This window comes from Calypte anna, chromosome 12 (assembly GCF_003957555.1).
Source record: "Calypte anna isolate BGI_N300 chromosome 12, bCalAnn1_v1.p, whole genome shotgun sequence".
NCBI lineage: Eukaryota > Metazoa > Chordata > Aves > Apodiformes > Trochilidae > Calypte > Calypte anna.
In genome coordinates, this window is record NC_044258.1 from 15,751,725 (window position 1) to 15,774,953 (window position 23,229).

The 23,229-nt window shown below is 46.1% G+C and overlaps 1 protein-coding gene across 5 annotated transcripts in view; it reads left to right on the forward strand.

Annotated features, from left to right (window-relative positions):
* The first annotated feature begins 92 nt into the window (after window positions 1-92).
* LOC103533738 (monocarboxylate transporter 2) overlaps window positions 93-23,229 on the forward strand; it is a 38,201-nt gene continuing 15,064 nt past the window's right edge. The window contains exons 1-2 of one of the 5 annotated variants that reach the window (XM_030458650.1): window positions 93-147; window positions 2,818-2,945. In XM_030458650.1, coding sequence (XP_030314510.1) covers window positions 2,909-2,945 — 37 coding nt within the window. In that variant the 5' untranslated portion in view covers window positions 93-147; window positions 2,818-2,908. Of the gene's footprint in view, window positions 148-2,817; window positions 3,076-9,470; window positions 9,544-11,451; window positions 11,510-12,328; window positions 12,583-23,229 lie in introns of those variants that run through there. The other 4 variants (XM_030458649.1, XM_008499632.2, XM_030458652.1 and 1 more) reach the window with 4 other exon arrangements.

Below are 23,229 nucleotides of genomic sequence, written 5' to 3' on the forward strand. Positions count from 1 at the left end.
AGGGAGGATGGAAAGAGGGGATAACTGACAAATAATTTATTAACATCCGCAGAGATCTGAGAGAGGACAGCACTCCGAGGGCTGCAAATGGAGAGCTCGCCCTGGATTTGTCTCTGGTGGGTGAAGAGCCATCCCTGTTCAGGAAAGGTTTGTTTGCTTGGGATGTGGTTGCCTTTGGATGTAGTTTGAGGGGTCGGGTGGCAGAGGGTGTTGTAAGTTAGAGAGAAGTCTTGGCTTTTGAGGATACCTCTGAGCTCAACCTTTGGTCTCGGCTGCATCTGGGGTGGGGGGAAAGTTGATCAGAAGGCTTTAAAAGCTGAGCAGGGACCTGTCAGGGGAGTCAGCAACCAGATTGACTCAGGGAGAGGAGTGGGAGTAGTTCCCACCTCTGCTGAAGAGAGAGCAGCCCCGTGGTCAGTGAGCATTTTGGGTCTGGTGCCTGGTGGCTTGAGGGCATCTTGGCACCAGAGAATCCCTGGATCAACAGCTGAAGCTACTTTAAACTTGGTTTGGTTTTGTTGTGGTGCTCTCATCAACCAACAACAACAACAAAACAAAACAAAACCCATCCCAACCAAATAGAATAAATGTTGTAGGAAATAATTTTGTAGTCCATGAATGGTCTGTGGTTGATTGGGCTTGCAGCATGGAGGACTGGGATGATTCTTTATGATGGTTCCAAAAGACAAAAGGTCAAGAAATGAAGGCAAGAAGCTGGTAATACCAACTGGATTGAGATGTAAGGGCCTTGACTGGGCAAGAGACCTGGGATTTCTTTATTTTGAAGCTGTTGACTGCAGCTGTAATAGAAAAATAATGTTCCACAGATTTCTATCAGTGTTTTATTACCTTAGAACAGAGGACACTTTGCAAGTACAATCATCCTGAGATTACAGCCTAGCATCTCTTGCAGCCTAACAGGACATTTATGATTTTATTATTTATATTATTATTTATTATTTTGTTGTTACAAAGGCTTCTTGGTCTTTTCTCAATGTAGCAATGAAAACTCAAAAACCCCAAGAACTTGCCTCCCTAGTTGTTAACCAGGTAGAAATTAAAGCCTGGATTTATGAAATATCAGTATGTTGGGCTAATGTTTACTCCAGTTACAACTGGGTTTTGCTCATCTGCTTTGGACAGAGGTCTACGGCAGGAGGGGATGAGACGATCTCAGGTTTGTGTGTTTGCCCTCATCTTGCAGATGGATCTGTGATGATCTGGGACAAAAAAAAATCCAGTGAGGAAAGGTTATGATAGGAAAAAAAAACAACCCAACAATTGTCTTCTGGGAGAGGATTGAAAACCTTGAGTGGATGTCTGAAGATTCCAAAGGGATTCATAAACTCATCTCTGCATTTCCTGATGTTTCTGGAAATCTTGTCCAAACTCAGTGTGGGATTCTTGGGTGGGGCTGATTCCCTTCAGCTGCCACTAAATGATGAGGAGTTTGAAGCCCGTAATGCAAGGATCCCATACTGCTGTTCCCACTAAACAGCTGTAAAAATGAAAGACCATAAATTCAGGAGTGTATCTGTAGCTACATCACCAGTTTAGAATTTTTTTTTTTTCCCCATGTGGTTCCAGTCATGCCCTCCTACTTCCAGTCTGAGTCCAAGCTAGACCTCTCAAGAGGCAATAGACTCCTAAATAAATGAAAATTGCTCAGCCCTTTTCCTAACGTGTGGGTTTTCTTCTTTTTTTCTTTTTTTTTTTTTCTTTTTTTCTTTTTTTTTCCCCAAGATAAGTAAAGGTCTCTCTCTCCCCAGCTAGCTGCCTCTAAGCTTTAGCAAAATGTGCCCAGCTGCTATCTCTGCCTGCTCCTTCCATTAGCTCTGATGATGCCCTTTCCTACCAGCTCCCCTTGCTTTTGAGTTTGCAGTATATAAAGGCAATAAAAAAAAATATCTTTTATCCACAAAGATGCAGGTGCAGCTACCAGGCTGTGGGACCTATTCCTCTCCCCTCTGATTTAATGCCTTGACCTTAACAGGAGGCTTGTGGATCAACTCCTGAGAGGCATGCAGGTTTTTTCCTTTTTTTTTTTTTCCTTTTTTATCCTCATTTTACTCCAACAGCCAGGGAAAATGGGAAGAATGCAAATGAGTGAATGGTCTGTGTTGCTTTCTGAGCATAATCTGCTGACCTGGCAGGCACCAGGCACAAGGGGAATTTGCTGCCCTGAAGTAGAAAGAAACTTCAGCCACTTTGCAAGCTGTTACTGGGGGTTTGCTTGTTGAGGGAAGCCAAGAGAGAGCCCCATCCCCCTGCAGGGAGATGCTCTCTGGGGTCAGTCATCTGCTGCTCACATAATGGGAATTCTTCTTTTCAGCAGGGCTAAACCTGGGATCCTAGGTTTTTCCACCTGCATCTGAAAATACTTAAGGAAGCTTTTCCCCTAAAAATGGCACAGATGTGACTTCTTATTCTCTCCAGAGGGACGAGCTGAGCAACTGGGACAGGAGCAAGGCAGCTCCAGAAGGTATCTGCTGAGGTGGGACACTGAGCTGGATGGGGAAGAGAAGAAGGAGGCATTGACTTCAGTTCTGAATGAGGTTCCAGCCCTGAACACAGGAGCTGTGAGAGTATTTTGAGATTTATTTAAAACACAGGTGGGAAGGGCTGGACAGGGTTATTGGTGAGGGAAGGGTGATTTTGGGTGTGTTGGATTTGAACAATAACATTTTTAATAGCCAGCAAAAGATCAAGGCTTGAAGAGCAGGTGATCCTCTGTACCCGAAAATCATTGAATGCTTTAAAATGATACCTGATTACATGATATACATCCATAAACCACACTTATCCTTTGCTTTACAGGACCCTGGGAAGTGGTTCTTGCTCTGGAAGCTGGATTGACCATGTCTCCTCCAGTCCCTGCAGAGCTGGGCTATACACCCCCTGATGGTGGATGGGGTTGGGCAGTGGTCTTTGGAGCCTCCATCTCAGTTGGGTTTGCATTTACCTTTCCTAAAGCTTTCACTATCTACTTTAAAGAGCTCCAGGCTGTTTACAGCATTTCCTACAGCCAGATTGCCTGGATAACATCCATCATGTGTGCCACCACCTATGGAGGAGGTAAGTTAAGCACAACCACATCTTTCTTTGGAAAAGAGGAGGTCAAATCTCTCCCCCCAAAAAGGGAGGGGAGAATATATTTCTTTGAGAAAGTTCCTGGAAACTTCTAAGTGCAAGTCTGGTGCTCTGTTTTCTGATGATATACATTGGCAAAAGAGTGGAGGACAATGTTTATGAGTGTTTTCTTGGTGATGTCACTGATTCTTGATGTTTCATCAGAGATCTTGCTACATGTAGACAGAGGCTTGGCTGTGATGCAATTGGGCAGTTGCTTCAGCATATTTAGTATTGCATCTTCTGTTCATACTCTTGGCAATTCTGTTTCTTTTTTAAACAAAAAATGTGTTTCTTGGACTCATGGTTGTAGAGAAGATGCTGGAAACCCAAAACCTGAAGTTTTGCTGATAAAATGCATGTACACATGCTGGTGTATGTGCATGTAACTCTTGGGATATGTAAATATGTTTTTAATATTCCCTATTTCTGTTGCTAAAACCTTGCTGTGAGACATCTATTAAGGGATGATGTATTAGGTTTCTCTCTGCAGAATCTTTCTTAAAGGACAAATATGTCCACTGATTACTTCAAGTTAAAACCTTCACTCAGTACTTGTGCCTTGGTTGCCAAAGTTGCTGCTGTGGGAAGGTTTTTCTTGTCCTCATAATGAAATCACCATGAGAATGTTCTCAGAGGGATATTTACCTTGGATACCAACACCAGGGATCACTCTGACCCTTTGATCTGAGGAGCTGGGATGTATTTTGCTGTTAATGGTTAGGAGAGGACCACCTGGTGCCTGTGAGGTGCTGCTGCTGGGGTTATTCCTGGGCTCTTTGCAGCCTCTTGGTCCTTCAGAGCTTGTTTTTCTGGGGTGAAATGTAAAAGGATTAGCACTTAAGAACACAAGAATAGCCACACCGACTTGGATCTACCTAAGCCTCTTAAACAAGGTCAGTGATCCAGGCTTTGGAACTGTTGCACACAAGTCATAGGTGGGAATGATCTTCTGGTTCCCTCCTCCCCTTCAGGACAGGGGGGTTTGGATGCTTCCCAGGTCACCCACTGCAAATATCAGGGTACACCCTGTGTACAGAACTCCCACACACCCCCTCGTGGACTTTAGGAACTGGTTTTCTGTGGCAATAATAATAATAATAATAAAGCTGTTTTGTCATCCAGTATGGGATGGATTAAGGTGAAAGAAGAAAATTTCTGTAAGACTGACCTGGCACTCAAGGGAGCAACATATCCCACTCTGTACATTCCCTGAGCAATACCTGGGAGTGTGGGCAGTGGTATCTGGACCCTTTCACAGCTTGTGTCTGGTGTTACTGAGGTTCCTAAGATGGCTGCATGTCTTAGGAAGCTGTCACAGTATAAAACTTGTGGGTTTCACCACTGATCTTCCCATCCTTAAAGACTTTTCTGAAATCTCATTGCTGCATAGCTCTCATGATAAGGGACAGCCACATGTGCTCTGTGGACTTGAAAGTGCTTCCTTGACTTTCTCAGATGACCCATGGAGCAGCAGGAGGGTGTCTGTGTAAGCAGGAGAGCAGGAGATGCTGTGAAGCAAGACAAATTCTCCTTGTATTTACCTTTCCATAGACTTTGAGCTAAGAGCAAGGGGCACCTACCTGTCCCATCCTTCCTGGCATTTCATAGATTTGTGTTTATTGTTGCAAGAGCACCTTTCCTCTCTGGTGGTCTGTCCCATGGTGTGGTAGCTGTTGCTTTTCTCTTTTAAAGCACTGTGGCCTCTGGAAACAACCACAAAACTAGGAAAGAAACAAACCTTGAAGAAAAAGTCTTAGGAAGAATCCCTGTGTAATGATTTTGGGCTCTTTTGGAATTAAGGATGATCAGCTATCTCCTCTGTTCTTGTGAATGATTAATAGTTCTGAACATTTCCCAGTCATGTTCTCATCTTTCAGGTTTTATTTCTAGTAAATGGTGTTGACATCTCCATAGATCTGAAAGCAGCAGCCTGCAAATAGTAATAGAAGAGGGACTGGCAATGATAGCAGATTTAGGAGTTTCATCTCAGGGAATAAATATCTTTGAGTGTATAAGTAATTGAATGCTCAGTTTGATCTTCCTTTCAGCTACACCAGCATAAATCTGGAGTCCTTCTGTAGCATCCCATGAAGCTGCAGGTTGTGTTTGAGAGGAGAGGAGAACACAGGCAAAGCTTTCTTGAGGGCATGCAGGGGAGGCCCTAAGGGAAAATGATGCCTTTAAACCCCATAGTTTTACAATGTTCAGAAATGCTACAGCTAACTGTCTACAAAATAGCCTTTTAGGACAGCATGTGTTTCTTTGCACTGGAGTAACTCAATAATGATAATAAAAAAAAGCTTCAGCAAAAATTAACTTTCAGTATTGTTTCTGGGTGAAAGTTTGGCTGCTCTGAAGTCAGCAGGCACCTTGCCAGCACTTTTAGTGGAGCCAGGATTTCATCTTTCAGCTGCAAACTTTGATTTGCTGAACTATAGCACTGGAAGCCAGGCAAGTTTCAGCCCCAAGCAGGGCATTTAGGGAAAAGGGGGGGTGAGAACTGAATGAAACTTCAGAAATTAATTCTTTGTTGGTCTCACAAAGGTCTCCAGGAATGCTAAGTGAGGGGGTGCCCTATAACCATGTCCTAGATAGCAGGTTAGTCTTTGAAGCCTGCCTTAGGAGGAATCATTTCTGTGGCACTTGGGGTTCTGAGGAAGGTCAGGCTGTAAACCCTGGATTACAGTGAGCAAATATCCCACTTGGAGCAAAAATCCCTTTGTTTTGGTCTTGTGGTGTCAACAAGCTCTTGAAGAACAACCTGTGGAAGACCTTGAAAGTTAATACTAAAGCATCATGCTTGCTGGGTTGAGTTTCCCTGCAGGAATACCATGTCTTGCATCACCCTGTGTTAAGGGCTGATCAGTCTCCAGTGCTCCATGAACTGATCTCTTCCCATCTCAGAGTCTGTTTCTTGTTTCTGTATCTCAGCTTTTCATTGAATTTGAAAGGCAATGAAGGAGCTTGCTGGGTTTCTTCCATCCCAAGAGGAGGAGCTGGTGATGGGCAGATTTATCATGCAGTCCTGCTTCCCACCTGCCCACTTCCAATGTCCAGCAGCCCCACTGGTGATGAGAACTGTGACATATCAGCCAAAATTGGCCTCTGCATCTTGGTTCTTGAAACAAATCAAATTAAAGTGCTTTTGATGTTTTTTTTTCTTTTGGTTTTGCTGCAAAATAAGAAGCTGGACAAAGTAGGGAAGGCAAATTGGAATTACACAGGATACAGTACTGATTTTTACTTTGACAAGACTGAAGTGTCTTTTCTTCACCATGTCTTGACCTTGAGCAAAAATATATGAACTCATTACCCTGTGGTGGAAACTCCCAGCAAGGAAAACATGGTTTGAGCCTGGGACAGGAGAGACATAGGGGAGGGAAGGTGGAGGTTTCCCTCTGCACACAGTGTCTTCCAGTCCACTTTATTTCTGGTACAAATGAAAGAGTGACCTGCTCCGCTCTGGCTAGTGTGTAATTACACCTTCAACACAACCTTCTGCCCCAGCTGTTTGTTCACCACTGTTTGTATTCACAGTCTGAAATGCCACCAGGCTCTGTCTGCATTCAGCAGTGTCTGAATAAAACCATGGTGTTTGTCTTAATTTTCAGTCATTCAAGGCTTGGCATAGCCAGGCTTCTGCCATGAAAGTTAGCAGCTAAATTCTTGATTCATCTTTATAAGTTAACAGCTAAATTCTTGATTCATCTTTGAATCCTTGAACCATCTTGTTTTTCCCTTTCTATGCACTCATTTTCCAAATAGAACAGAGGAAGATCCTACTGGGATTAAGATGTAAATGAGATGAAGATGCAATAGCAAAGGAATAATTTGTTTTAATCCCCCAGTGAAAACATTCCACTTATTAGATTTAGATTAATTGTTGCCATCTTTTCACCAACACAAATGTTTTGGTTCAGGCTGCTGATTAAACTCCTGCAACAGGGGAAAAACAAGAAGTGATGTCACTGCTGAGTTTGTTTTATCATCTCCAGGAAACCAGAACATCCAGCAGTGATGCTTCATGCACCTGGCTGGTTTGACAGCACAGACACAGAACTGGAGCCATCCAAGAGTTTTGCTGGCTCTGGAGAGAGTTATTTCATGTCTCATGAATCCTTCTGCCTGCCTGGCCTCGGCACTACTAACACTGGGGCTTAGCAAAAAGCAAGTTTAACATTTCAAAACTTTCTGTTTTGACCTCTCCTTGATCCCGTTGTCAAACATGACTCAGTGGAAAGCAGAGCCACAGTGCTTTGCCAGCACCCCAGGAGCACCAGCACCCAGGTCCCCCAGCTCTGTGCAGTGTCACCCCATTGCCAGGCGTAGGGATGCGTGGGGTTGGTGGCTCTGCCCACAGCAGAGCATCTCACATGGCTTCAGAGGGGCTGTGTGGAAACTGAAGCTTTCCCCAAAATAGCTGTGGGAATGTCAAGGGATGGGATTGACCACGCTGGACCCAATTGCCCTGTGTGAAGGTTGTGTGGGTGCTGTGTTTTTGGGGTGCTGCCCCCCTTCCCTCCCACTGCTCGGCGCCCTGGGAGCTGCTGGATGGAGTTGAGTTCCCTTTAATTAAAACCTTGGGCATGAAACTATTTGTGGTAAATCCCTGAATGCTGGAGGTCTTGTGGCTAAATGCTGAGGAATGTGTTGGGTCAAGCTGGTCAGGCTCAGGGGTGAGGAGGGCACAGGGGGATCAGGGCAACTCTGCACCCGCCTGGTCCCTAGGCTGGGATGTTGGGATTGTATCTGCTTGGGGTCCAGAGCCAAGGATTTGGCTGAATTCAAACCTTTTCCTGAGTAATATTCTATATTAATATGGACTGATCCTTTGGAAAAAGTTAAGAATATTATTAGGAACATAAACCTGTGTGTCTTTTGGAGGGCTGGGATTTCTCTCTCTAAAAGAGATGGCAATCAGTACAGTGACAGTGTCACATCCCAGGCCACAGGTTTTGTGGACAATTGCTGTTTATAATCACATCCATGACATCAGAAGCTTCATTTTAACTGCAGTTATGGATTTATGGATTGGATTTCACTGCTGATGATTTTTATGAGCAAATGGAAAATGACAACAGAATAGTTTTGAGAGATGTGGGTGTGCCATGGAAGTGAGAATCCCAGATGCTTTTGAGAAGTGCAGTTACCTCTTTAGGTCCTCACTTACCTGCTGCTCTTTTCATGCAGCAGAGCTTGGTATGGATAGTATTTTTTTGAACATTAATAAAGCCCTTTAATTGACTTTAAAAGACTCAACTAAGGAAAAGCACCATTCAGGTTATTGAGTTGTAAGCTCCTACCTTTGGTTGGAATAAAATGCCTTATGTAAAAGGCTTGGAACAGAATTCTTCCCAAATACCAAAGTGGTCCACTGAGAATAGAAATGCTTTCTATTCTGAGGGAAGCCTTATTTATTTATCTGGAAAAGAAAAAACACTCCTTCTCAACACTCATCACCTTTTTTTGGTGACCTTATATGTTAAATGTTGTTCATCAAACCTTGGGCTTTATTATGTGAATTTAAAAACCATGACTTCAACTTGAACTATCAGTGGGAATTGTCACATAAAGCTTTGCAAAGATTGAAAAAAATGGGCCCTTTTGGGGACAGAGGAAGAGTTTCAGGTTCTGCCCCTTTTCCTGCTTTGCCCCTCTTCTTTCAACAGCTCTGGAGTGGAGCACTGGGAAAACAATAGCAGCCACTTATTTATATGGAGGGCTCTGATAGGGAAATGAGTAATTTCAAAAAGGTATTTTGCAATTTTAATCAATTTTCTTGCTGCTTGCCAGCAAATTAAAAAACCTGCCCCCCAGGAAGTGTCTGCTGTCTGTGGATGAGTAAGTGGAGCCTGGCCCTGGGGGAGCCTCTGCTCCTGAAATGGAGAGGGAACAATCAGACAGCTACTGTGCCATGAGCTCAAGTCTCCCCAAATTGCTAAGAAGTCTTTTTTTTTCACCTCATGAGCCCAGGATTTCTGCTGTCAGCCCCTCAGGCTGTTGTGCTTTGTTTGTAGCATCTCTTCAAAGCAGCAAAGGAGAGCAAAGATTTGCTGGTGTTCAGACATCTTTAGAAATCATTCGTTTTGCCCCAAGATCTCCTGCTGCAAATGGTTTCCTGCTCCAGTTTTGAGTTTGCCACCAGGTTGTGAACATATGCCCAGAAGATGTCACACCAGGGTTAGATGCACAGGCTGGTCTTCATCTTTACACCAAATTCAGTATTTCTGTAGAAAGAAACTCCCAGCTTCCAGCTGAGGTCAGGGCTGGAGTTGGAGCTGCTGCTTCATCCCTCTCCCAGGCATCTTCATCCTCTGCTTCATCTCTCCTCATCCTCTGCTCCCGGGGATTTCCATCTGCCCGTTCCACCCTCTGCACTGCTGCTAAGGATGTGTTGAAGTTCAGTCTCAGGTGTGTTTATTTAGATTAAGTCCAATTTTTTATTTTTGGCAGAATACAGAAGACAGCTGCCGAAACAAACTTCATTCCTGTTTACTCGAAAAACTCCACTCATCCAAACTCCCAGCTCCCTGTAGGAAAATAAAGGAAAACAGCCCTGTCCCCTTGGGCATCATCTTGTTCAGCTGCTGACAGGGGGTTTGTACAGGAGAGACTTTAATTCTCTCTGGTAAAGGCAGAGTGCCTGTCTTTGCACCCCGTGCATGCATGGCACAAGTGATGCTGTTTAAAGTCTCCTTGCAGCTCATAAAGTGAGTCTGGGCTGGAGCAAACCAAGGCTCTCCAGGTCATCACATTCTGACCCTGCATCTAAGAGTAAAAGTCTTCTGGTCATTTAAAGTTTACTCAGTTTTATAGGAAGAAAGATGCAGCAATAATGAAACATCTTACAGGTGTGTTGTGAGGGGATTTTTAAAACTGTAGATTAACAGTGCCAGGAAAATTACTAAGGAATTACTGTTTGTTTCCCCCCCCCCCCCCCCATCTCTCTTGTTGCTTAATTGGGTTTGTAGAAGAATAGGATTCACAGGAACACAGGATGCTTTGGAGCATTGGAAGGAGGTGGAAACAGGGAGGAGGGGAACTCTTTGCTTCATCAGAGACTGATGGATTTGTACCTGAACAGAACCTGGCATTAAAAATAATGTTATTAATTCAAAATTAGAGAAAAAGCACCTGCCTGGACCAGCAAGGTTTGTCCTCCTGTTCCTTGGGGAGGGAAGAGCTGTGCACGGACCCAGAAGGTTGTGAGCCAGAACAGCAGCAAAGCTTTCCAGAGCCAGGGATTTGCTCTTCCCTGGACTACATGGACAGGCTGGGACCTCCTGGCTCTAACATTGCCACCTGGGGGGTGTTTGGCTCAAAAAGAAGGGGAGGGAGGAAAAATGTGATGCTCAGCAGTGGTTAAACAGAGTTTTTCCAAAGAGCTGATTTCCACACACCTAACTAGCATGACTTGTTTTTTGGATGCCCAGTTGCCTTTTCTGAAAACAGCCTGAATGCAGATTTGTGGGAGATTAGGGAAGAGTTGTTGGGTGCCTGAAAATGCTGAGATGTGAAAAGGGTTGGAAGCTTTGCTTAGGGGCATTGGGAAGAGTGGGCTGTGTGTGAGGTGGAGGTATAGTGTAGCTTTCATCTATATGAAAAACAGCTTTTACTAAAATGATTTGACCAAAATGATTCTCAAAATGTGCCCAAACCATACCTCAGTTTTCATATTAACCACGGTGGGAAAATGATGTGGAGGTGGAGGCAGAGTGGGAGATATCAGGACTCTGACACTCACCTGCTTCCTCCATGTGAATCTCCCTAAAATTGGGGCTGAATTCCTCCAGGCCCCATGGGGCTGACACTGAAGTGAGGAGGAGGCAAAGCTGGGAGAGATGCAGGGCTGGTGGGGAAACTGCAGCTCTCCATCAGCAGCAAACACTCCCAAGTTTCCCCAAAAGGGACTTCGGTGTGAAAACTACACCACAGAGCAAGCTGGTGAACATAAACAGGAGAGTGGATGATTGCCCAAATCTGCAATGATGTGGTGGTGTGGGACAGGAGAAGAGCCCATGACTTTGTAAGGAAAAGCGTTAGGATGCTGGTGGAAGCACAGGGAGAAAACAAAACAAAACCCCAACAATATAATTTCTATTTTAATAACCGAGGCTGATTTAATTAAGGCTGAGTGCTGCTGCCTCCTGCAGCGCCCTGGCTTGGGCGGGGCGAGGAAAAATAAACGGGGAAAAAATGGGAAAGCAGCGAGACTCAGAAACCCCGGAGGAGGTTCGGTCTCTGCCCCATCCTCCGGGGCGGGGTGAGCCGGGTCGGGCCGGACCCCTGGGGAGGTGCGGGCGGATCCACCGGCTTCGTCCCCACCTCCAACCCGGCTTGGGCCGTCCCGGCGGGGGCTGAGCGGCCGCTCCCGCAGGTGGGTGCTGGGGGTGCGGGGTCCCACGCGTGTCCGGGGGCTGCAGCCCGGGGCTGCCGTGTGGAGAGGGTGGAGAGGAGGGTGTGGGAGGACGGGATGGGGTAGGAGTGGGTGTGAGCAGCTGTTTCTGGTCTTACCCACCTCTATGGGACATTTATGGCACCGGATTGCCCTCCCACCTGCCCAGTGCGGGTGCCAGGAGGCTATACTGTATATTAAATATAATATAGACTACATAGACGTTTATTTATGTGTTTCTATATTTATTTGGCTTTTTTATGCCTACCTAAAGGGTGGGTGCGAGTTTGGAGCCAAACTCTTCTCAGTAGTTCCCAGTGACAGGACAAGGGGCAACAGGCACAACGTGGAACATAGGAAGTTCCAGTTAAATAGGAGAAAAAAACTTTGCTCTGAGGGTGACAAAGCACTGGAACAGGGTGCCCTGGGAGGCTGTGGAGATACTCAAAACCTGCCAGGATGCAGTCCTGTGTATTGTGCTCTGGGTGATACTGGTTTAGTGGGAGAGTTGGAGTAGATGATCTCTAGAGATCCCTTCCAGTTCTGACAATTTTCTGATTTTATCTTATCTCTTTATTGTGTTACACATTGTATTATAAATTTTATCATTTTATACATTGTATATAGCTAACGTTCTTTGCATTAAATGTCAACTCACAGCAGCAGGGGTGGGGTACAGGATGAAAACCAAACAACTCTCTTGCAGCTGCCTTGGGGCGATGCTGTCGCTGCAGAAGGAGGGGATCCAGAGGAGCAGCATCTCCAGCACTGACCCTGCCCCTTTGCACTTTTGTTTTTCAGGGCTTCCCAAGAACCACTTGGCTGGCACAGCCTGGCCATGCCACCCCCCAGTAAGGTGGGGCAAGCCCCTGGCCCTCCAGATGGTGGCTGGGGTTGGGTGGTGCTCTTTGGTGCTTTTGTTTCTGTCGGCTTTGCCTACGCCTTCCCCAAAGGCCTGGCCATCTTCTTCGAAGAAATCCAGGATTTCTTTGGCACCTCCTATAGTGAGATTGCCTGGGTCTCCTCGATCATGTTGGCCACGACCTACGGTGCAGGTGAGTAAACCTGCACCAGCCCTCATGGTGTGTTGGGAAAGCTGAAATAAATCAGAAATTTTGGCTCTGGGCCGGCACACAGGAGCACCATCAATATCCATCTGCAAGGGCACTGTCAACAGACTGATTGTCTGACTGGGTTTCCAAAGTCTTTTAGGGAAACAAGTCATAGGCATAGCCTCAAGGGGTTAAGAAGCAGATTTTTTTGGAGGTAAATTGGTGTTGGGATTTTTGATCAGGTGTTTCCTGTTTAGTGAGTGCAGGCATCTTTTGACCCATCTGGATGTCTTTGTACTCCAAATGCCTTTGAAGAAGTGGTCTGTACTACTTGGATTTGGAGCACCTTTGTTGCTTTTCCAAACAGGGCTCATTCCACTAATCTGGCTACTGTGTGATGCAGAATCCTTTATAAAGGGGTCCAGCACCTTCTCTGCCCAGAGGCTGAGCTGCACGGGTTGTCCCATTGCTGCATCCCCTTCCTGGTGATGCTGCCATCCACCAGCTGCATTGGGGGATTTCTCTGACACCACAAACAAACCATGACCGTGGCTCAGTCATATGGCACCTCTGTTCCCCCAAAACTGCCAGATCCAGCCCTGCTCCTTGTATCCAGGTGGCAAGGGGACAAGTGAGCTGTTCTGAAGGGCATCCTCCTGCCTTGCTGTGACACAAGTCAGTAACTTTGCACCTGAGAGGTGGGGAAGTAGCAGCATGGCCCAGACCTGGAATGTTGCTGAAGGTGGGAGTGGTGATCAGAAGATTTCCATGGAAAGCTTTCCATGAGCATCAGTAAAAAAGCCCTGAGAAGAGGCTGGTATGAAATAGCTGGGTCTGGGTTTCAGCCAAAGGTGACTGTGGAGTAGAGCAATAAATGGAGTAGCTGCTTGTTTATTGTGGCAGCTTATAATTACAGCAATGAAATAAACAGTCAATAGCTCCTATCAGTTGCAAAGCAGTGTGTATAACTTTGCTCTTTTATTTTGTGTTATTTTGATAATGCTTTCATGACTTAATGAAAGACTCTTGAGGTCCCTTTGATTAAATCTGTGAAGGGAGGTAGACAGGAACTGTGCTCTGTAGTTTCAGGAAAGATCATCAATATTTATTTTGGCTATTAAAGCAATTCTGAAAATATTCTTTGTTTTTAAAAAGGGATTTTTGTTTTCCTTAATAATGCACTGCAGTGTTTTTTGGAGAGCCCAGCTGGTAATGAAAGTAAAGGTGCTTTGTAAAAGTTCATGAAGTGGAAGCAACGCTTGAATCAGAGCCCATTGTAATCTGCCTGGTTGTAACCTACTGCAAAGGCTTGGTCCCATGGGGAGTAGCTTTGCAAGGCCTGAGTTCCTATTTAAGAACCCACAAAGGGACCACTTTTTAGGGCAAAGCACAAGCAGTGGTTTAGAAATCCTCCTCTTAAGCCAGTGCCATTATCCCCTTGGCCTCCCTGATGGGATGCTGAGCCTGAGCCCTGGGGAGTGCTGCAGCTCTGGGGTAGATTTCCACTGGGTCTTGTTATGAAATGCAGAGAAAAGGACCTTTTTTCTCAGCCCCAGCAGTAGAAATAAGCAGTTTGCAGTGAAAAGGAAACAGTTGGGCTCTGTATAGGCTGAATGGGAGCAAGTGGCTTGCTGTGGGGGAGGGAGACACTGCTGGAGTGGGACAGGCTAAAGGGATGCCACTTAAATGCTGTCTTAAAGGGCTGGGGTAACCTGTCTCCGAAGCTGTCAGGTTGAGAAAAAAAGGAAAAGTAGGCAGTCAATATCTTTTCAGTTGTCCTCAGTTGTCTAGGAAGCTGTATGGTTTGGAAATCAAAGAGAAATGGCTAATGGGTTGTACCAAAATTATATGAGTGAGTGGAGGCTGCTGTGAGTTGCATGGTCTGGTACTAAAATTAAGACATGAGTTGTTGGGAAGGCTGTGGTTGGGACTTTAGTATAGATGAGTGTGCTAAGTGTGTCCTGTGGAGAGCAGGGACCAGTGATGTCCCTGATGTTTCTCTCTGGCTTCCCAGTAGCTCAGTACAGTGCAAGTGCTGGTTCTGCCATTGTGCTCAGTCCTGGGCAGATGTCAGCTGGGTCACAAAGTACTGTGTTGCTGATCTTATGTTTTTAACCACCATCATTCATTGGGAAGCAGTGGGAAATCCTGCTCCACCGTGGGATGAACAAAGACCTTGAAGGAGCAGCCCCCCAAAAGCAATGTTCCTCCTGAAGGCTGCCACCTGCTGAAGCCACATCCCATCACCTGTCCCATAACACTGCAATAAATGCACCAAAAGGAGCTACTTGTAGACTGGGGGCTCCCTGGCTGCCTCTGTGGGTTGTTGCCAGCTCTGCTTCATCTCCCAGTATCAACTTCCAGTATCCCTCTGGTATGGGAGAGATTCATGCCTGACCATGACTGAGTGAGGAACCAATTCTGCAGATTAACCCTGCACCAGCAAGTGCCTGAAGTTGCTCCCAGGGTGTAGAGGGGGAGCTGGAACTTCTTGGGGTGCTGGAGCATCCTGCTGGCTGATGAGCTGGTGCTGAGATGCTGATCACCTTTCCCTACTCCTCTGTGCAGGCTTTCTAAGCCACTTCCTTCTCTTTCTCTCCAGGTGCTGAAGCCAGTGCCACGTGCTTGGCACTTGGGATGTTGGTAGAGGACTTTTATCCCAATGAATTGAGCATCTCCTGCCTTTTGCAAGGAGCTTTAACTTTACCCTCCCCAATGCCATTATAGGGTAATGTGGAGGATGATACAAGTGGGTGCTGTTAATTGCAGGTGGTTGTAGCTTTGCACCTTCCCACTTGCCTGGCATTTGCTCAGTTCTGTCCAGCTAAAAGTCTTCTTCCCCCTCTGCTCTGCTTTTGAGTGAGATTTATGCTCGTTTGCTCATCCCTCTCCCTGCAGCAATCCAGGCTGAGGCTCTGGGTCTCAGAGTGGCTGCAAACAGGGCTGTGGGGGCAGTTTGCAGAACATGGATCAAGTGAAACCCACATGCCCAGGAGTGCATTTAGCACATCTAATTTGATTGACTGGGCATTTAATGCCAGAGCAGGTTTGACTTCTGAGCAACATCAGTGATTTGGAAATTCTCATTAAAGAAACAGGGCAGTGGTTGCTGTGAGCTGCCAGAGTTGTGCTCTGTGGCAGTGGCTGTTGGGATGGACATGTGGTAAGGCTTGGGTTACTCTGCTGAAAAGAAAGGAAATAATTTAACACTGGATCTCTGCTAATCTTTTCTGAAAAAAAAATTATTAAAAATTCCTAAAAATGCCATAGTAAGCTTTCAACAAAGTCCTGAGTAGCTGACAGAGTTACTCAACCAGATAGTTAATGCTATATTCCCTTCCTTTCCCAAACCAGCAGAAATGTCCCAGCCTGTCTGGAGGTGAAGTGAAGGGTTGGAGGAACCACCAACCACCTCCTCCACAGTCCCTGTGTCCTTGGGGATGGAGGGACCAAGGATTCTGCTGCTGTCAGATATGGACATCACAGCCCTGAGAGGAAAGCCCCCAACTTTCTTCCTCCCCCCCACTCCCCCTGCTCCAGCAGCAGTAGATGGCCATGATTTGGAAGGTGTCCAAGCAGATCAAAAGCTTTCCTCAAAGGCACCCAGGCTCTGCTGTTTGCTCAGCTGGCTTCAGGGACAGGCTGTGGCTGTGCTGTCCCCTCCCTGGTGTTGACCACATCTCTGGGTTGTGCCTCAGGGCAGCAAGGGTGGCATCTGAGCATGGGGACGTCCCTGACCCTGCTCAGCTCCCTCTGTCCCCAGGAGCTCAGGGTGGGAGCAGAGGGGTCTCAGTGACAACAGCTTTTGTTTGCAGACATCCTCAGGAGGCAGCCACTCATTTCCTTGGCACACTCACTGGTGCAAGGATTTGGGTTTTTTTAGCTGGCTTTGCAGATCTTATGTTTGCATTTTGTAAATAATGCAGATGCAGGGTGTTTTCTGATGGTGCTCACAGGGATTAACCCTGCTCTCCATGGAGTAGCTTGGTTGACTTCGACAGCATGGATGCAGGTTTACAGTGACCACCTGAGGCTTTGGCTTGCAAGCACCAGAACACTTCCAGTTTTTCAGACAAAGACTGAAAAATCAGCAGCCAACACTGTTTCTCCCCTTCACTTTTTGCTTAATTCCCCATGGAAGCCGTTTTACACCAACCGAGGCTCTGGCAATATATATTGCAGAAGTTTTAATGTGTCTTATCCCCCAGTTTCTTAATCTGAACTAGGTTGCAGAAAACAATTCTGTCACTATAATACAAGTAGTAAAACAGATTAGTGTGCAATAAAGTGGATAGCCTGGACTTTATGATAGGGTACTTGTAGTCCTTGCCAGGCTTCATGTTCAGCAATTTCACGTTTCGAGTTGTGGAGGGCAAAGTGGGAGTGAGGAGCATGAGGAAACATTGCTTTTCTCTGGCCAAAAGTTGCAGGGTGAAGCCCTGTCAATCTGATAAAGAAGGATTTCTGTTTTGCAATGTTTCTACTTTGTTTTTTTTTTCCTTGTCCTGGGCAAAGAACTCATTCTTTACCTCAAATGAGAATAGTATTACAGAGCAGAGTCATTTCTTGTTGTTAAGAATCAGGATTAAGGACAAGAGGAGATGCCACCATTCTTTTCCAGCTGCACCTCAGCTCCCAGCTGTCCCACTCTGGGATTGATGGGGATACTGAAGACTGCCAGAATTTGGAGCATCTCAGGACTCTCATGGTGCTGCTCCTTCTGCAAACTGCATCCTTGGGCTACAGGAGACCAAAGCTCCCAGGGTCTGCAGGAATGAGGTTCATTCCTCATTCCTTGTTCCTGAATGTTCCTGAACATTTATTGTTCAGGGGGACAATCTTAAATGAAACAGTTGCAAAACCAAAAGCTTTTGGCCTTCTCACCTCCTGACTTGGGCCATGTGCCTGCAGTGTGTTCACTGAGCTGAGCTGCCCTTTTCCCATTTTTAAGGGTGACAGATTGGAAGCAAGGTCACAGGTGAGACCCCAGAGATAAGCAGGAGGCAGTTGGGCTCCCAGGAAAGTAAAGATAAGCAATATTGATTTGCTGGTAATTTAGTTACCCTGTTCAGCATCGGGGGGAGCAGCCAAATATTCTAAAAATAAGAGATCCTGGCTATCCTTGATAGCAGCAATATTCTTGTAGCTGCTACGGGCTCCTTTAGTGCTATAATAGATGTAAGGATCATAGGAAGAAATAATGTCTGTGATTATGGCCAACAATTAAGATTTTAAACAATGATTTGCCTGTCTGGCATCTGTGCCAGAATGGAGAGAATAATTTAGTGCCTAGGATGATATCTGCATTTTCAGGTTTTTTTGCATGGTGACTGCTTGGGCAAAATGCTCCTTTCATCATTGTACTGAGACAACAGAAGTCACCTAAGGAAGGGAACCTGGTACAAAGTCATATCAGCTGATAAGCTTGAATAGCTGGGTCTGGAGCAAGAAACTTCTGACCTTTGGGGTTTTTTTCCTTCTCATTTTGAAAAATCTCACCCAGTCCTTTTCAATTTCTGTGCAGCTATGCCCTGTGCAGGTTTGTGTAATTTGTAGATGTATGTGCTGCTTCTGTTGTCTCTTAATATGTAAAAACCCAAGTTACATCAGGCCCATACGTTGATTTTATTCAGTATTTACTGCAGTGGAATCTTGGTCTCAGTCTCACTATTTGCTGCTTTAACATCCCCAACATAACCTCCAGGGTGTTGTTCTTCTACATCCCAATTTCTACTAAAATTAGGGACTCACCTTCTGTCTGTATTCCAAGACAGCTGCAGAGAGCCACGTTTTGCAAAGACCAGAGAAATGGGAGAGTTTCTGAAGTAAAAGCTTTATGCTGAAGCCAGCCAGTGTTTACTCTTCTTGTTATTTATTATTCATTGTTTTGTAATTGGATAAAATGTCTGAAGATTTAATTCTAGAGAAACACTGCAACTGAGCCTTTCCTCCAAAGAAAGTTTCTCCCAGAGCTTGTAACTGCTTAATAGAGCATCTGCTAAAACAGCAAGGAGGAGATTGGGAAGTTGAAAGTCAACCATTGACCTTGAGCATTTAATCCAAAATTTTATAGCTGTATTTTATTACACTGCTAGCATGATAAATTGCAGTGACAGGTTTAGAAAGCACCTCACAACATGCAGTGGCAGAAAGCTATATTAATAATGAGTTTGATTCTGCAGTTTTTAACTTAATCAAAACTGCCAATGTTCTCTCCTGGTCTGGCCCAAACTTCATCAAAACCTTCTCTACCTCCAGAAGGCCTTACCCAGGGCTCTCCACCCATCCCAACTGCTTGCAAGTAGTTATGAAGCACCACAGCCCTAAAATGGGGAAACCGAGGCATAGGAAGGGAGGTGTGGGGTTTGGGTTTTTTTCAGACAAGCAGCAAGTGGGTAGCAGAGCCCAGGCCAGGCCTCAGGAGGTGCAAATTCCCTGTGAGCCAGTTTTGGCTCAGACATTGCCTGATGGACCACAAGCACTGGAGCTGGACAAGCCTTGACTGGTGGAGGCTTTACCATGTTTCCTGCTAAAAGTTGGTGATGGGGCTGCCTGGCAGAATTGTGTCTTGTGCTTTGCCCAGGATTTTGCAGTGGATTTTCTCTGTGGATTCCTCAGGGCGAGGGTGCTGCCTGTTTGGAGCATCCTTCACAGTTGTGTCCCACTTAAAAAATAATCTCCCCGAGGCTCAAGTCCTTTTGCAGGGGTTGCTCTCATGGGGTTGCTGCTCTTTCCATCCCCAAGGAGTGTTCTGCATGGACTGAGGACTTTTCTTGTCTTTTAAGAAACCCAGAGCCTCAAACCTGTGAGTTGCCACCCAAGTGGCCTCAGTTCTGAAAAGCAAAGGGGTGTTCTGTGTGCGTTGTGCTCAGGTGGCTGCACCCTGGGCTTCCCATGCTCTTCTAGAACTTGGGCTCAGCAGAGAAATTGAAGAGTCAGTGCCTGGGCAGGGTTTGTTTTTGGAGAGGAAACTCAGTGCCTCTGGGTCTTGTGTTGTGTCTGGCCAGCCTGTGAGATGCCTCAGTTACCTGAGGGTACCTGAACCAGCATCAGCCCCTCCTGAGCAGCCCTGGGTGCTGAGCAAGGGCTATGGGAGAGGAGAGGGGGATGTTTGCAGTGCTGGATCATGCTGCTTGCTCTTACTCTACAGCCTTGGTAAAGCAAAACTTCTCCAGCAGGGATTTTTTTAGACATGTGCTTTTCCACCCTGATATTTTGCATAAGCTGAAATATCTCTGTTTATCCACAGTGGGTATCCACATCCTGACATTGTGGCCCAAGGCTGGGCATGTTCTCTGTGTGTACCTGCAGCTCAGCATCCCAGTGCTGGGCTGGCATCACATCTTTTGCTGATCCTCAGCACCTCTTGGAGTGTCACCAAGAGTCCAGAACCTTCCCTGTGACATTGAAACCAAATCTTCCCAGGCTGGGGCAATCCCTGGGGTAGCAGCACCATTACCATCATGGATTTTGTTAAGAAAGCCAGGTGAGGAATGATTTGATTTCTGTAATGGATGGTTCTGCAGATTCATATACTTTTCCTGACTCTTGGAGAGCACTCAAGCCCTGCAAGGTCACCATGTATGTGCTTATATTTTTTATTTTTTTAAATAGCCCTGTTCTACTTAAGAGCGATAATAGCACTATAGGTTCAGGTGAAATATTTCTGTGTTCCTGGACGTGGTCACAAAGCTTTATCATTTTGTCCTTCGTTGGAGCCTGCAAGGTCACCAGGCAGCAGTAATAGAGATGTGATAGACTTAATAAAACCCAAGATTAATAAGAACTAGGAAGAAAAAGCAAAGAGTTTTGGGTGGAGGTTGTTAATGCTCAGCAGACAAGTGTCAAGCCCAGGAGTAAGTTATAATCCATTCTCTGGGTGAAGATCTAACAGAGGAAACCTTCTTCCCCTGGTCAGAACCCCAAGTGCTTGTGTGCTGCTGTAATGAGGGCTTTGGTGCCAACTTGTCCTGCAGCTTTTCTGCCCCTGGATGGCTCCCCAACACAACTGGTCTCTTGGTCAAATTATTTAGGGCTTCCAGGAGGTGGATAAAGCCCTTTGGAGAGCATGGTCAGCTTGTTAAGATGGGCTGCAGCTCTGTGGCTGGGGTTCAGATGACAGAAAGGATTAAAGTCAGGGGTCCTGGCCAAGTGAAAGGTTAGCTGCAAAAAATTCTGGGAAAGAAATTAAAAAAAATTGTGACGTGGTGACCTTCTGAAGATCAGGGGCTGTGATCTGCTGTGTGGGTGAGAACCAAACCAGCAGCGTGCTCAGCACCTGCAATGCCATCCCCTTGCAGGGCCACTTGTTTAATTGCTCAAATGCAAAGTGACACGAAGGACCTTGGCTCCAGCCCCAATTTTGGAGCTGTTGGCCTGTGGCTGCTCCGTGTGCCGCAGGAGCAGGTCGTGTCAGCTGTGTAATCTGGGAGCTGAAATGCTGGAGCACTGATCAGATAAGATGGTTGGATAAGGATGAGGACACTTTGTCTTTCTGAAGCTTGGGCCTTGTCTACTTTGTTCTTTTTATTATTTTTTTTTCTTTCTTTTTTTTTTTTCTTTTTTTCATGTTTTTATACCAGGATGCTGCTGTGGCAAATTCCTGGATTTCTGATGGATGGGCAGGGTCTGTGACTTTCCAAGGATGTGCCTGCTAGATGCAGGAGAGGGAGGGCTGCAGCCACTTGCTTTCTGCACTAGAAACACCCAGTGCCTTCTCAGCTGGGTATGGGAGACCCAGCACCACAAAGCCTGGACCCACCAGCTTGGTGCCCAACACGTGTCCAGGCAGCCTCTCCCATGCTTGGCTTTTGCATCTCACAGGGGTTGTGCTGAAACTGCAGCCCTTGGCCCCTTCCATGCACAGCACAGACCACTTTCCTTACCTGTGAGAAAGAAAGAGAGGCAGCTCCTGGTGACCTGGTCAGCTGGTGGAGCTGCTATTGCACATGCTGGACTTCAGCCTCCTTATTTAAAAAAAAAAAGATTATTTGCACTGCAGAGTAAAACTAACAGAAGGCATCAGGGCAGTTTAGGGGTCACGGGTCTTTGGGGGCTGGCAGAGGGGTGTATGATCCCGTGGCTGTCACCTGGGCCTTTTGCTTGCTGTTCTTCGTCCTCCAGCACCAGCACACGGGGCCACCTTCTTTCCAGCAGCAGTGCTGAATGAAGAACCAGCTGTGTGTGGGCTCCTCAGCCACTGAGGGTACAACACCAAGCATCTGATCCAAGCAGCTGAGGCTACCAATACTCTGTGTTGTTATTACCAGGAGCCAGCAGGCTCTCACAGGGCTCATTTAACATGGGTCAGCTGGTGAGCACCAGTTCCCCAAGCCCTGGTGACTTCAGAGCATGAGCCACCAGGGTCCCAGATCTTGGGACTTCTCTTCCAGCAAAGCAAAAGACTCCAAGGCTGCGGGTTTTAACCCTCTCATCCTTTTTCTTCCCTGCCTATGTGACTGTGCCCCCTGTTCCCTCAGCCCCCTCCCTTTCAGGCTGTGCATCATCACCAGGAGCTGACTGCTGACACTGACCTCCCCTGCCCTGGGGGGTTGGTGGGTCCTGGCAGCCCTTTAATAACACAGGGGCACTTGCTTTCATTTGCAGGGTAATGAGGAGGATGCTCTGTTACAGTGGGCTGGTACCCTGGTGGATAAATTACAAAGCCAAAGGCAGTGCTGTTATTCCACTGAGGGAATGAGATTATTACTGAGGAAATTGCAGGACTGCTCCTGTCGTTGTTTTACTACTGGTGTAATAATAGACTTGGGTTTATCAGTATAAATTATTTCCCCCCCCACCCCCTCTTCTCCTCCCAGTTCTGCTCCTTCTTACGTCCCCAGTGACTCTGTAGACAACGCCAGTCATGTCATGCTGAGTTCCTTTGTATTTTCTGTGGTTTTGGAGCACTCTGGAAAACATTAACTATCCAGGCAGTTCTTTTGGTGCTGAGCAGTGTCCCTGTGCAGCACCAGTTCTCCAGAGCCACTTCTCACTGAGGAAAAGTGGGAAAAGCTGAGCTTCCTCTTGCAGCCTCAGACACCGGAGACAGGGGTGGTCCCAACTCTACCAACACTGGGGTTCAAGCCCCAGTTTTAAAGTGCTGCTATTTTGTCATCTGCATGGCCATAAAGTGGTTCTACCAGCAGGCATATGATGTTTGCAATGGCTCTGTGCCATTTTGCACTGTCAGAAGTTCTTGTGAAACCTGGACAAAAAAACCCCATGGTGCATGGAGGCCTCTGGGTTACAGGGTCAGTCTGTCAGGGGCTCAGCTCTTACCTTGCTCTCTAAAAGCCTTGAAAAGAAACACTTCAGCAGAAACTCATCCAAGCCAGAATCCAGTGAAAGGGGGAAAACCAGCTTCTGTTAGTATGAGGTTAAGATATAAAATACTAAACCAAACTTTACAAATAAGGGAGATAGAAAAGTAGGTATACATATGGTCAGAGGTGTGGGAGAGAAGAACATTTTAGTCTTTGTTAAAAATACATCGGGGTTTTGCACCAACACTGCAGTGAAGTTTTGCAGCTCATAAAAAATTCATAAGGGTTCTTGAGGAACACAGAAAGGCAATTCAGGTGTCCAATTTTTGAGCACTGTCGTACTTGCAAGAGTTTAAGCCAGGCTGGATTGATATTTCTTGTTAAA